The 12134-nt window shown below is 34.2% G+C and overlaps 2 protein-coding genes and 1 long non-coding RNA gene across 4 annotated transcripts; 1 reads left to right on the top strand and 2 right to left on the bottom strand.

Moving 5' to 3' along the window:
* Positions 1-638: 638 nt before the first annotated feature.
* LOC100184436 (regulator of microtubule dynamics protein 3) lies at positions 639-4732 on the bottom strand. The gene is made up of 8 exons (XM_026834344.1): positions 4550-4732; positions 3908-4066; positions 3138-3263; positions 2640-2802; positions 2093-2256; positions 1723-1874; positions 1507-1661; positions 639-1244 (listed from the first exon to the last, which is right to left on the bottom strand). Exons 1-8 carry the CDS (start codon positions 4651-4653, stop codon positions 1116-1118), a joined length of 1152 nt encoding a protein of 383 aa, XP_026690145.1. The 5' UTR covers positions 4654-4732; the 3' UTR covers positions 639-1115.
* LOC113474213 lies at positions 1682-7675 on the top strand. 2 transcript variants are annotated; one of them, XR_003395862.1, is made up of 4 exons: positions 1682-1696; positions 6636-6756; positions 7003-7071; positions 7598-7675. It is a non-coding gene; the product is annotated as an uncharacterized LOC113474213 (long non-coding RNA). The 2 variants fall into 2 exon arrangements; XR_003395861.1 differs by lacking the exon at positions 7598-7675 and having other exon boundaries at positions 7003-7586.
* LOC100182070 (YEATS domain-containing protein 4) lies at positions 4730-6083 on the bottom strand. The gene has a single exon (XM_026834348.1). It carries the CDS (start codon positions 5902-5904, stop codon positions 5203-5205), a length of 702 nt encoding a protein of 233 aa, XP_026690149.1. The 5' UTR covers positions 5905-6083; the 3' UTR covers positions 4730-5202.
* Positions 7676-12134: the final 4459 nt, after the last annotated feature.

The raw sequence follows: 12134 nt of genomic DNA on the forward strand, positions 1-12134 counted from the left end.
CTACTATATATACTTTTTGTTTATATTTGCATACTAACGCAAACAAAGCCAAAAGTTACCGATTACCAGCGACTTCCCGATGCATGGCAGTTTACTTGACTCGCAAGCGTTACAATCATTAATAATTACTCATTAATTGGACGATTTTATACACCATGGTTTATAAGGCTAAGCTTAGTTTAAATTATTGTATCGAATACAGTCGATTAATCAATGGTAAGGTACATTTTAAGTACGAGTTAGCGCCTTAAACAAACAAAAATGTAATCGTTAATTACTCGCTAATTAGGCGATCATATGCAATATGGTTTATAAAACTATGCTTAGTTCAAAATACTTTATAGAGTACAATCATTTAATTGAAGTTTAAGGTGCATTTTGAATTTGGCGCATTTGATTAAAGAGTAAAGTAAAAGCAGTTGTTACAGTCGATGAATAATACTACTTCAGTAGCGTGCTCAATTAAATCAGTTTTCAATTTACTTTGTTATAAATCTAGAAAAGATATTTACCCTGAATCCCTGATACATGTGACCTAAATAGGAAGCCGAAATGTCTATATATTAAATAAATTAAGCAAAGTGCTGTGTTATGTTTATATAAAGCCTGGCAACAACAGCCCATACAAATCTAAAATATGTTGGTATGAATGCATAGTTTAATATACAAACATTCTAAAGGGTTTTCTAAAAAACCAACCAAGCATATAAACTTGCAATGATTGTTTTGGTGCAATTGTAATGGCTTCGTAACAAGCTGGAAGAAATTATAATAAAAACACTCCGACGGAACATTTTTAAAACACAAATAATTCAATTAAAACACATTTTGATGTCTTGGGTAAACAAGATATAATGCATCATATAATATTACAAAGCAATTGGTAAAACAAAAAATATAATTAAAAGCATTTTTCTTGAGTTTAGCTTTAATAAAACATTTTACAACACAATGTTTCCAATACAGAGGTAGCGCTAATTCTGTATGAATTTAACATCATTTTAAAATGGAAATGGTAGTAATAAAACATGGACTGTAAAATCTACTCAATAATTAATTACGAATACACAGTGACGTAATGATAATCATCACTTTAAGTTTAGGTAAAAATAAAGTTATAACTTTGCAAGTAATTGCTGTAAATCTCTGTGCGTATCTCGATCATCTTTATTTTTACATGGCAGTTGAGCTGCACATTGTAGCCATTTCTTTGCATTTGAGTAATCCGACTTTTCATAGTAGCACTATATAATTTAAAGAAATAACATTAATAATATTTACTAATTTACCCGTAAGTTAAAAAGTACAAGTACGCAACTTTAGAAGCTATTGCTTTATCTTTATAACACCCATGATCACTGGGTTGGAACAACAACTTAATCTCTTGCCCAAGGACACATTCACACATACTCACAATTTAAATAACCTATGGTTAACAAAAAAGGTTTCTACAACAAACAGGTGTTTTTCAGAACCAAGTTATATAACTGAAAAAACGGAACTTACTTTTGCAACATAATATTGGTTTGACTTATAAAATCCAGGGTCTATTTCCTCAGCTTTTAGAAACGATTTTAAAGCATCATCCACTGTAGCTGTTGGTGGGGTTGCAAATAATGTAGCTGCTAATTTACGTTCAATCCAAGTTAGCATGTACACACCTGTAGTTAAAATATAATATCAATGATATATAGTAGTGTATGGATGTACTAAAACATATACCCCAACACCATCGGCCCAGCATAAAATGTAAAGTTGGTTCATCTGGTTGTATTTCAAGTGCACGTTCAATATGTTCTTTTAATTCATATCCATACTCAATCTTTTCTTTGGTTCCAACAAAATCTGTTGTTGCCCCAAGACTAATAGCATACCTTGAAAACAAAAAAACTGTATTCAAGATTAATGGCAACAGTTTTTAACTTATTTCCCTGGGGTGGTTTTATAATTGTTGTCTCTTTGTTTACTTAATATAAGATCTTATCATTATCCTCTCAAAAAGATAAATAACTATATCTGTTTAATGAGTATGACATGTTATTGAATGGTAAATGGTGAATGTTGTGTGCAAATAAATGACAGCATAGTTTACCATTTGTGAACGTCAGCAGAATTATCATTGAGAGAGATGGCTTGCTTAGCATACTCGAGAGCTGACATGGCGTGGAGACAACGTTCATCGTATGCGTCCCGCATATCATATGCACCAACATGTGAACGACACAATCTCCATAACAGCTGCCATGAATCTTTGTGCTGTGGTATGAAAGGTGTTGACAATGTTGTCGCAACACAGATACAAGTAAACTTAATAAACTCTGCCTTTAATTTGTTTAATGTTTGTAACAGAACCATCCTATTTATTTCAGTTTGTAGATTATATGAGAAATATATATTTGCTAAATAAATTAAGCAAAACAAATATATCAATGAAAAGTAGCAAATTCTCTCAAAATCCACCGAGGAAGAAAACTGAATATGCTTAGTGCTGCTCAAGTTCCATGTTGTTGGGAATACGAGAAACAGGCACAACGTTTTAGCTACATTAATTTAATGGGACCAGCTTCGAGACACTTTCGGTTAATTAATTAAGTTAATTTCCCAGAACCAATCTGCATGCAGAAAAACACAACACTTACATTTAACTCATTATCTTGCAAAATCCTCATTGCTTCTTCTCTGTCTTCATCTGTTCCCTCATTAAGTAGATCAACCTTTACACAAATTATGTTGAGTTCTTCATCAGAGCCAGGTAATGGTTGCTTCTCAATTACATCATCGGCAATATGATCTGGTGGTGATCTAAAAAAATAGTTAAATTAATATTGTATCTTTTTCAATTAAATTACCCATTTATTTTTTTTCTTTTGTGGGTAATTTATTTTGGGATTTTTTTATGTATGGCTAATAATTTGCGTTGAAGCAAGTGTCTTGCCCAAGGACACACAAGCCCATAATGGTAGCAGCGACAAGCCTTGAACCCATTAACTTTGAGTTACAGGCAACCAATTTGCCACAGTGCCGGACACACTTTCAGGCAAGCTTCTCATGTTACTGCTAACATAATTCCATATGTAGTCACCTTATAATTTTGAACCATTTTATATTTTATCCAGGTTAATTATTTACAAACTCACAGAAATTCATCATCAGATGGGAAATCATCATCATAATCGCTACAAGCTGTTTGAAAAGTCCCAGCTGTTCGGCCTGAGGCAATTGATAATGCTGTCCCACTTCTGCTGCGTGTGCTGGTAGTACGTCTTTTATAAACAATACAAAGAAAATTTATTTAAAAAATTTGCCCACTATATTTAAACAGTAAAGTAACTATTAATGATATTATTAAGAAATATTTATATAATATATAAACTATTTTTTAAACCTTGCTCAAGGTCACACAACACACAAACAGTGTATCATCTGTATACCTAGGGATGCACATTACAGAATAATTAGGTATTCTAGGATATCCTAGAATACTTTATTTCGAATCTAGAATTTCGAATCTTTTTATATTTATAGAAAAAAATTATTTTAGCCACATAGGTCGGTTTATTGACTCTTTCATACCAGCCTTGTTGGATCATGAGCTGTAAAACGATCGAAAATTGTACTATTGGGTAGTTTTTTCGTCATGAAACGTATAGCAGGCTATGAAAAGACGTTGCGTAACGTATACTCTTGAAAGTCCCACAAACACATTTTTTTTTTTAATTAATAAGTTTGAAAAATTGTTAATATAGTGTATGAGATGACGTATGATGATGTCATTAAACAGAATACCGAATCTCGTAATTAGATTCGAATCTCATGGATTCGAAATTCTGTAATGTGCATCCCTATGTATAGCTTGGAAATTTAGCTAATAAACACAAGCATATATATATATATATATATATATTACTTCTTTGGGTTGATACTTCCTCTTATTCCATCCAATTCTTTTCTTAGCTCGACGACTGCATCCGATAAATTACCTTTCAAATTTATTATTTCTCTTTTAAGTTCTACAATGCTACGAGATAGATCTGGATCTTGTACTCGATTGTTAGATGACCAAAACCTGTGATAAGTTTACAGAAATTATTGTTGCACATTAGTACTTCAGTGGGCCACTTACCATGCAAAAAATGAATATAAATGTAATATGTAATGTTTTATTAGAATCAAAAATTAAAGTGTTAAATATATACTCTTCAGATGGGAAAATATCAGTGAAATAAACTGGCAAATGAAATGTTTTGTGCTCAATTCCAATTTGACGTTTTTAATAAAAACATTGTGTTTCACAGTTTTGTGTTATTCTGAAAAAAATCTTGTAAGGGGGTGAAAGAAATTTGTTTTGCAATGTTTGGTAAGGTGAATAAAATCAAACATGGTTATGAAGCATTACTTGGAATCTTTATAAATTATGAGCCTCGAAAGACTCATAAACCAACACATTGCAGCTCTTGTGTTTGTCCATACAGGTTCACAGAACTTCACAATCACAGTAAAGTAAAAAAAAATAAACAATTTTTACCATTTCTAGTAATTACAAACTTACTGAATAACTGCATATGATACAAGACCCCCACCAACAAACAGAGTTATACCAATCCCAATATGTTTCAATGTGCTTCGATCAGATAAGCTCATCATAGACGACATGATTATTCCTATACAGTTGGTTTAATAATTCAAATAGAAATACCTAATCTAATACATATTAACAATAGACGTACAATCTAAGAAGTAGAAAAATGAAATATAAAACTGAAATATACCTGAAAACACTTCATTAGACAGTCTGGCCAAAACTAAGAAAAGATTATGGTAATGTGGAACATAATAGAAGTCACTGGAAAAAGTATATATTATACAACGATGTTTCTTATTTTTTCTGTTATAAGGTATGATTGGTTTAAATTTCATTGCTTGATCCAAAGCTAAAACACTTGATTTCCCATGCAACCAGTCTATGATGTGGTAATATTTCGAAAATTTGATCAACCAATATTAAGCAAATGGAATAATCGAATTGGCCTATAAAAAAAAACTGTGTTATATTTTTGGTTGACAACTTGAGGTGTGGCTATTTGTAAAAAGTGTTGTGTGCCATAAATGATAATAGATTTCTGCTTTAAAGACAACTACCACATACAGTAAAAAGGGTGTTTTACTTTTTTGAAACTAACTTTTTATTAGATCACGTTAATTTCAGTCATATCTTAGTTCCATGTCAGTTACTTGTTCTTGCTCCAGTTTTTTAATTTCATCCCGAAAACTTTTAATGTTTTCTCGACTTTTCTTCAATCTCTCCTTTAACTCTTCCACTTCATTCTGTATTTTCTGCTTTGCTGACTGAAGTTGTGCAAGGGTGGTTGCTTCTTTTTCTTCAAAATCAGTTTCATGTTTATGTGCACCAAGTGTAAGTTGCCTGTTACTTGTAAGTAGCGAATGCATCATTGTGCTTGGATCTTGAAACACCATTTCGTCATAAAATTCAGAGATTACAGCTTTTTTATTACCAACAATAATATTGTTTTCAGTTTGAAACAATCTCAGACCATGATAAATTGTTAATGGCCGATCGTTTGGATCATGAAAAAATATTTTAATTACAATTTCAAATTCACCCCAACCAGTTTCAGTAACTTCATATGGTGGTTTAGTTACAACACGAATGGGGTTGGCGTAACTTTCATGCAACTTAAATTGAATTTTCTTTACATACACTGACATATCTTCGTTGTGATATGGCTTTAGATAGACAGTCCATGTATGTGTATGTCCATCTTCCTCCCGCTTCTTACCAAAATATCTTGCAGAATTACCATAAACAATTGGTTTTATAATGCAAACACCTTTAACTCGACCTCCGCTCTCAGCGTTCGTAAACTCATTAGAATTTCGACTCATTTTTTAACCTTATCCACGATGTTTGCAAAGGTTTCTTAGAGACAGTCGCAGCTCATTTGAAACTTAAAAACTTAAAAATAACTCAATAGTCCAAAGCTTGCTAGTATCGTGTTTTCAATTCACAGCCACCCAACATGCAATTTATGTTTTTTTACGGTGGGCACCTTTTGCCAACAGTCAAGTTGCAGCAATCTCTCTTTTGCTGTTTTTCCATCGCTTACCGCTAGGAGATTATGACGTCACTTTGTTGGCCAATCTTTCTTTTTTGGCCAGTAGGGAATTATTGAGCACGGCAGTGGTCATATAGATCCTTTTTCGTCGAACAGTTGTTCTTGTTGTTGTTGTTTTTTCCACGACTTTTTTCCGCATTAATCTCAAATCTTAATTCTAGCATTATTCTTTAATCTCCTGATTGAAATAAAATATAAAATGAATCTATAAATTTTAGACTAAATTTCGATTTAAAATCGCGCATAACTAGCGATTAATTAGTCTTTTTAGTGGCCGTCTGGCCGACTCAATCGGGATTTCCCCTACAAACTCCAAATATCATAGAAATCAGGATTTTCATTTTTGCTTTGCTGGCAATTTTGCGCTCGAGTATTGCACTGTTTATGTTTTCGTTTAGTCTGGTTAGTAAATCGTTTACATCATAGTTTGGACGTTAAATTGTCACCGTAAGTTGGTACACTTGCTTTCATACAAACAAATTCAGTTAGTGCTAACAGCAGGCAATTGTGCCAAGAACAGTTTACATCGTGAAATGAGGTTGGTACTTACTACTCAGCACTGTAGAGATGGAATATTAAACTACGGATTATTCAATGACCGTAATTGGTTGTGTTTATAGCGGTAAGCACTAATTTATTACGAGTTTTTAAACAAAGCCACTTTAATAGAAGTAAAACGATATACCAATGTTTACATACTTTCACTTTAAAACAGCACTAGCAGGCAAGTGAACTGTTTGACTACCTACATAGGTTGATGCGGTTACTTAAGTTGTTAACGTAGTTTTCGCGAAGACTGACGTGTACCAATATTTATGCCTTGTACACTGTAAGTCATATTTTGTTCTGTATATAATCTATTACGCAGAGCAAACTCAAGAAAAGCATAGAAGTTGAAGAGATGGTTTTCTATGCATAGCAACAAGAAATCGATCATGTATTATTTATTTCTCAAACAATAGTTAACTATAGTAGTATAAAACCCAGTGATATTTATGTACCACTATTCATAGGCCTTCAATTAGGGGTTTCGAGGGTGCCTTGTTACCCCAATTTTCAAAACAAAAGTGAGATAGTGTGTTTTGTCACCCCAGTTTTACAAGTCACTAACAGTTTTTAACCTGCTGTTAAGTATCTATAGAAACAATCAGACCCAAACCCTACTCTATTCATACTATTCAATGAAGTTTATTTATGTTTTAAGCTGTGATTGTAAATGCATTTTAATCACGTCATCCCAGATTTTGTTAAAATGTGAATGACGATCCCAATCCTAAATCACCGTTTTGCTTTGTGCAATGGTAGAGTTCTTGGGTATTACCATGCAATAAGGGGGTTGTACATGTTAATTTATTCAATACGTTGTAATCATACAATAACAGCTTGTTATACTTTTTGGTATATACAAATGAGTTTCATAGTGAACTATTTAATGCAAATAAAAATAATAATTTCTGAAACAGGTCACCTGGATAAACATATAATGTGGCTTTGTGAACCCAGCTTTGAAAATAGACAATTGCTTGTCACCTCAGTATTACTAAATTGACACCTATGCCACCTTATATAAATGCTTCTTTATTTGTTATAGTATCCAAAATACTAATAGCCTATATGTGTGCATTTACGTAATAAATGTGTAATAAGCTAATGTACACAAACATGTTATGTATTCTTTGTCGAACTTGTGTTTTTTCATTACAAATCCATTGTATTGCACTGGTTTGGTTTTAATAAAGACTCAAAATTTCCCCTAATAGGTTTATTTGACATATAATATCAGTGGCGTCGATTTTATAAAAATGTAGGGGTTGCGATATTAAAACGTATTAGCTGGAAGTCGATTTGTAAAATGCGTTGTAGTAAAAGTGCTAATTAATACTGTACTAATTAGTTTAAACCGTGCTCATCCATTAGATCTATGATCTCTTTTCGTTTTTAAGAAACCTAAAGAATAATTTTGAAACGAACTGTTTACGTCAAATTTTAAAAGTTGCTGCTGATGGTAGATATGATGTGACTACGTTAAAGGTTAACAACTCGATTTGCATTTTAACGCATGAATATGAATGTAACTTATATATCCTGGCGTGGCCACAAAATGACGGTCGTTATAACAAGGGTGTTTATACAACTCGTGTCAGCTTACGAGTTATCATGTATGTTACTTTGTTTGTGAATATTTTTTTTTTTTTGGATTTTTTATGTATGGCAGATAATTTAGTGACTACCGGGTTCAAGCATTTTTTTGAATGAGTTGGCATGTTACATTATATATTCTTTTAAAAGGTCGGTCATAAACGAGGATAGTTTGATATCGTCATGCGGTTCACAAAATTGGCTAAAAGAGGTTTTAACAAATGTGCAATACCAAATCCATGAAACCAGAATGCAGTAAATAAACCTGATCAAATTCAGGTGTGGAATAAATACGTTTAATCGTTAGTAAGGAAGTTCGTAGCGATCGGATAGGTATCATTTGTTTGAATTCGACGGACGTTTCACGTATAGTTGATAGTAATGTAGCCAGTAAGATCTCTGAATTAAAGTAACGGGATTCAATAAGTTTCCACGATGACTCATAAGCTGGATTTGTGAGAAATTTTAACCACTTGGACTGTAGGGCTAGAGTGTAAGCTTCAATGTCGATCATGCTTGCACCTCCCCGTTTTATCTCTTGGCACAGCGTTTTTCTTTTTATTCGTGGGTTCGAGCAATTGCCGTTAAGTTTTTGCCAAAGGATACATACGCCGACAGTGGTGGCAGCGAGCCAGCGACGAGACTTGAAACAATTGCCTCTGGGTAACAGGCAGGTGAGCCAACCACTTTCCCACGGAGACGGTATATACCTTAAAAGTAAAATGACTACAAAATAGCAATATTTTTATGTGTAAATTCCCATTTTCATATTTTAAACAGGAACGGTGATAAATAAAACTAGTCTTACTTCAAAATCAAAACGAATTCTTTGTAAATACACAGTTCGCGAGGTGGCGTTGCAGAGTTGCTTGTCGTTGCCTGTCAATCAAGTAATGGCCGCACGTAAGTGACCCTTTTGATCTATTTTTATTTCGCATTTCTTAACAACTTTAAAGAACACTTTCAATATTTGAAACTTTTATCCAAACATTACCGTCTAAAAAATATCTATTACAATCGAAATAATAAAAGGCCATCTTTCGATGTGGTTCAGATTAAACGAGTAGCTAACAGATGCAGGCGGCACCCTTTTTAATCAAACAGCCAAAGAATTTTAACGAGATGCGTGAGATACAGGTGTCGTTTTATAAGCGCTATTAATTCGGCGTACCAGTATATGCCAAGTGCTGATGCATTGTGTCAACTTTTGTAAGCGGCTGTAAAGTTCTTCTGCGGACGATAACTTAGCTGATATGTTTGCTTAGCTTATAGAGAGAGGCTCTCCGATTGCACGAAGGCTTGCCGCGGTGGTTACAAGGGTCGGAATGGTGTGTGCACAAGCTATTGTGGAAGCTGCTTGCCCAGACTGGCTTCGAGTTACACGGCAGGAACATGCAACTCAAGTTGCAAGCAATGGCGCACCGTGTCTGGTGCGGGTGGGCACGGCTTTCTTCGCACCTTAAACAAACACATGGAGATTATTAACCTTCGAATCATATCACATGGTAACACTTGTAAAAATCACCGTACAAGTATCATAGCCGTAACTTCTTGTACTGAAAAATACCTTTCCTTTGCACCCGTATGCTTCGTTAAATATAGGTGCGTGGTATGTATGCATCATCACATTTTCCTTTTGGCATAAATCATTAAAATATTATGCCGCGTAGGTTATTATACGTAATAAGTCATTTGGAGTTTCCCGACTGTCCTCGTCGTGGTTGTTTTCTTAAGTGATTCGCACACGAGTAGGCTGCTGTCATCTTCTTCCCATTCCGTTACATAGAATTGCTTCTGTGATTCTTCAACCGACTTATCCAAACATGAGGTATATGGCAATTTGTTGCTTTGGTTAATTGTACCTGTAAGTCGAACATCGCGTTGTCCAGGTGGCATAATCGCTAGCGCTGAAATCACAAGCAGAAATTTATATGTGACAACAATTATGAAGATGCAGCACAGATTGTATCTATAATGTCATATGAAGAATGCAGTGTCTATTGAGGCTAAATAATGTTATGACGAAGTAAATACGACAAAGAGATTTTGTTTGGGTTTTAAGGTATGGCGTTTTAAATATTCCGTTGTATTTTAATCATATAATAGATTTTTTAAAAGGCTGATATTAAAACAGACGTTAATTCGAAGGCATTACTTATCTTAAGTAAATATACGCAATGCATGAGCGTGTTGTTTCTCGCAAGTGCTTAAGGTTGTTAAATATTATGACAGAAATTAATCTTGATCGAAACCTTAATAAGTCACGAATAGAGGCAAATAAGCCACGTATATATATGTGAAATAGATAGTGAAAGTTATGCAGTAAAACCAAATATGTTAGGTTAAAAACGACCGTGCGGATTGTAGAAGTAGAGAATATTGTAAAAAATATATGTAACATCCGGGTTTGTCATTATAGGTTAAGCCAATCCAAAATGCAGAGGCGTAAATGTGTGACGCAAAACAAAAGCACAATTTCTTATTGTTTATGGCATTCGCGAAATCATCACAGAGGTAGCGCGGTTCTTGCATTAAGATGCCCTCCAATGCGTCATGACACAACCTAAATTCCGAAATAAAATTCATTGTAACTTTAGTAAAGTGCTGTGATCAACTTGCGAATACAGGTAGAACTATATAAAAAAAACAGAGCGGAAATAAATGTAGCAATGTAAGTGGACATCGTATCGTATAGAATCTACAGATCAATATAAGAAACGTGTATATGTTGCGTTAAGTAAAACAGCTATTTCCCTTACGGAGACACAAGGTCAAGTCAAAGTGGAAATAGGCTTGAAAATAGGATACTTGCTTGAGATTAAGATGTTGTTGAGTGTCCTCGAGTCATTCGGGGCGTTTTTAGAAGATTAGTATTTGTAATTACTATTGGAGATGTTGGCTGAGTTGTGCAGTTCAAGACAGTAGGGGTATATCCAAAACCAGTAACAGTATAGTCAACAATATATATGCGCCATGTGGTGTAGAGTTTTACTTCAATATTAGGACATTGATAAACCATTATGGGCTAACTGTCCATTGTAATGTCGCAGCATTCGTTGGCAGTTTATTTCTCATGTACTTTGATCAGCGACGATTTTAAACGTTTGTGTAACCATGAGACCACATAATAAGGGTCGATGTGAACCGGAATTCGGTGGCGTAAGATCAGCACTATACGAACAGTATAGATAAGCTGCATGTGAATCGTTCGAAATATGCGTAAGACAGGAAGTGCTTCTAGAGCGAAGAATCCTGTGTGATTCGCCGGTGGCCTTTGTGTTGGCTCATAGGACTTCATCGGACCTTTGATTCACCATTGGTCATTAACCGCAGCTGAATATGACTGTCGTGTATACTTTGAGTTGGAAATACGGTTACGCTGCTGTTAGTTTCTAGTTTAGTTATGGTTGCTTGTCTAAAACATTTCTACAATAAACTAGTTTTATTCGATAAACTCGGTGTAGGTGTATAAAGCTATCGAATCTTGAGAAACTCGTCAAATGCCTTAAAGGAGTTACTGCAACATGATGCCGTTTCGCCTGCTTTGAGTGTATGTAAATTAGGCCGATTTCCAATCTAAAGCATAAGGATGCATATTCATGTTGCGTAGGTAAAGTTTTCTTCTTCACTTACTATAACTGCATTGCAGTCAATTGAAACGGGCGGTAAGCATAAGGTAACAATGTTTCGGTGTTTTAGTTGTTTTCCGTGTGCGTAGTCAGTTCAAGTTTGCTCTTTCTGCTCACCTTTATAAACACTGTAGTTGTAGTTATAATATACCAGGAAAGAAAGAAGAAAATCGTTGATATTTTGTACCAAACTGTACCCGTATAGTAGCAAGTTACTTTTGCTTCGTTCAAA

The sequence above is a fragment of the Ciona intestinalis genome, chromosome 4 (genome assembly GCF_000224145.3).
Source record: "Ciona intestinalis chromosome 4, KH, whole genome shotgun sequence".
In the NCBI taxonomy this organism is placed as follows: domain Eukaryota; kingdom Metazoa; phylum Chordata; class Ascidiacea; order Phlebobranchia; family Cionidae; genus Ciona; species Ciona intestinalis.

Coding starts and splice junctions, on each gene's coding strand:
- LOC100182070 (XM_026834348.1), bottom strand. CDS start 5,904: ATGAGTCGAAATTCTAATGAGTTTACGAACGCTGAGAGCGGAGGTCGA.
- LOC100184436 (XM_026834344.1), bottom strand. CDS start 4,653: ATGTCGTCTATGATGAGCTTATCTGATCGAAGCACATTGAAACATATT. Junction 3,264..3,907: donor GGAAGTATCAACCCAAAGAA/GTAATATATATA, acceptor TGTTTATAAAAG/ACGTACTACCAGCACACGCA. Junction 1,245..1,506: donor ACCAATATTATGTTGCAAAA/GTAAGTTCCGTT, acceptor TAAATTATATAG/TGCTACTATGAAAAGTCGGA.